A 2,709-nucleotide genomic window follows, 5' to 3' on the forward strand; every position below is an offset into this window, starting at 1 on the left:
GGAAGAAAAAATCGATAGCGCTATGAGGTAACAGTAGAGGTTAAAGTCGAGATCGCTATGACGACGAGGCCTGAGCCGTGTTTTAATCCTCAGAATTCTTTAAAATCCACAGTGTTATTAATAAAAAAAATCGCACGAGTTAAAGTTTATGTGTTTATTTTAGAACATTTAAACAACAATACATTGAACACAATTTTGTACATTCACAAGTTAAACATTAGATTTGTCTGAACATAGTTTTAAAGTCCGCACAAGTTTTTTCACACACACGTTCATTCCTTATTCTTTCGGCTCAGCTTTCTCTTCTTTTTAGGGGGTTCTCCGTCACTCATCTCTTTACCGGCTTCTCCTTTACTCCTTTTCTTAGGGGGTGGTGGGTTCCACATCTCCGATGGGGTGTACTCTCTTATTACCGGAGGTTTTGTGACGGGTACCTCACCAATCATAGCCAGCAATTCTTCCCTATCTCTTGGACAGTCGCTAATCCAGTGGCCTAATTTCCCACACTTGTAACAAGGGTCCTTTTCCATGGTTTTCTTGACTTTCTGAGGGCAATCTGGCGACCAATGCCCCGTTTCCCCACACGTAAAACAGGGGTTAGTGGCTGGGTCCATCCTAATCCTGGTTGTGAAGTCCTTACGGGTTCTGGTTGCTGCTAATTCCTCGATTTTTTATTACCAGGATACCTGTGTGATTGGAGATCTCATCACTTAGGACGTTGATCCGATTGACAATCCCATCCAAAGTGGTGGTAATGATAGCGAAATATTCCTTGGCGATGAGACTGTTGCTCAGCGGGAGGGTTGTACAGGCCCAACTCTTATCCCGTAGCGTCCAGTGTCTCGGGAAAATAGAAGCCCAATCCCGGGTCTGTCGGATTCTGCCTAGGGAGGAAATCCGAGGTCTGGACCATCTTCACTTGATGGGCAATGTAGGCTTGCTGTCGCTACTCTTCAGTTAAGTAGTCTTTCTGTGGCGCTATCTAGTTATGTACCAGCTGATCTACTTTCTTCTGAGCTTTGTCCACAAATTCTAGTTGTTTCTGAGCCATGTCTTCTGGAAGGTGACTGGAGATCGAATGAGGTCTGACACTTGGGCTCTGCCACCAAAATGTCTAGAATATTCTGTTTCGTGGGGAGCGCGTGGTTGCATAATCTTTTCTGGAAAAACCGGTGATAGAAACATCTAGAACATCTCGCGGCCAACGCGTGCTTGTGCACATTGCTACACATTGACTTTAGTGCACTGGATTGAATTTATATTGGTGATTAAAATAGACCTGAAAAGGGCTGTTTTGTGTGTGTTTTTAATAATCTCTTTGGCCAAATTCGTATAGATAATCTACATCATAAAAGTTATAAGTGTGATCTTCTGAGGTAATGGCCTTTTCTATTTTTTGAGCTCTGCTACCTCGGAAATTCATCACAGCGATTGTTTCCAACCAATAAATGTTTGAACAAAAAAGCTGCCGCCATGCACCACCTCTGTTACGACGTTTTTTCAATCGCATGAATCCCGATACTTTTTTGGTTCCGTTAGACAGCGTGTACATTTGTAAAACTGGGAAATCAGGAACTAACTGTATTACACTACTGCCCCGGTAGCAATCTTTCAAATCTCTCAGAATGTCTTGTTCCGTTTCCCTAGGTTGTAAGACATATTCAAAACACAAATTTTTAGATCTTCTCCTACGAATTCTCATACGACGTTTCTCTTTCAATTCTTCCCATACGTTGTCCTCCATGACTAACAGTGTAATGCTCGAGAATGTTAGCGCGTGCTACTGTACAACACTCTATTGCATCATCTTTTCTGGAAAAACCGGTGATGGAAACATCTAGAACATCTCGCGACCAGCGCATGCTAGTGCAATAATTGAACTTGAAAAACCCTATTGCATCAAATCTAGAATATTCTCTGTACCCCCCAATCTTTTCCCTATAAATATGTTTGTTTTCTTAGCTTATTTATTCACTATGGGTGGAACTTCCAACACTAGGTTAGACGGTCATACTTATATTATAGATTTTGTCAAGATTGTTAAAAATTCGTCTTGGTATAAATCTGCTAAAGCCTATGTACAATCGGCGATACGCCAGGTGGGGAATCTTGTCAGCTTTCAGAGGATTGGTAGTTCGTTAGTTAAAGACACAGATCCCGAGCGATTGATCATGATCTATTTGTAACCTGAGGACATAGGCGCCTGGGTCAAGGATATTGTTCTATAACCTATATGTAAACAATGGAGGAAATTCGAACCACGAATAAATATTTCTCCCTGATCTATGGTGTCTCTTTATACATTTTTTCATGTTCCCGGAAGCTTAAATACACGTGTCATTATCACAGAACACTAATTTATCCATGTTTTAAAAAATGTCTTATCCCACTGATTCATAATATATAACAAGGCTTGCAACTCAATCTACCCCTTTCCGTACCCCATGACAGATATTTGTCGATTAAAAGTTATTTACACTGCTTACCAGCTAGTTTCAGGGCCCCATTCACTCCCAGTAATTCTTCTTTAATAATTAAAATCCTCTAATAACAGCTGTCTATCCGTTGTATATTTTTAATAAATTTTTTCTGTCCAAAGTCATCTCATTCAAATCTCTAATCACGGAAGTGCGTAAACAGTACAAATCTCGAAACGGAATAAGGAATATCCGAATTAATCTCGAGTTCCGAAAGATGGCTATGGCTATG

At 40.6% G+C, this 2,709-nt stretch overlaps 1 protein-coding gene across 1 annotated transcript; it reads right to left on the reverse strand.

The window, feature by feature from the left end:
• Positions 1-272: 272 nt before the first annotated feature.
• LOC130047242 (uncharacterized) lies at positions 273-614 on the reverse strand. Its single transcript, XM_056141860.1, has one exon. It carries the CDS (start codon positions 612-614, stop codon positions 273-275), a length of 342 nt encoding a protein of 113 aa, XP_055997835.1.
• Positions 615-2,709: the final 2,095 nt, after the last annotated feature.

This window comes from Ostrea edulis, chromosome 6 (assembly GCF_947568905.1).
Source record: "Ostrea edulis chromosome 6, xbOstEdul1.1, whole genome shotgun sequence".
Classification (NCBI taxonomy): domain Eukaryota; kingdom Metazoa; phylum Mollusca; class Bivalvia; order Ostreida; family Ostreidae; genus Ostrea; species Ostrea edulis.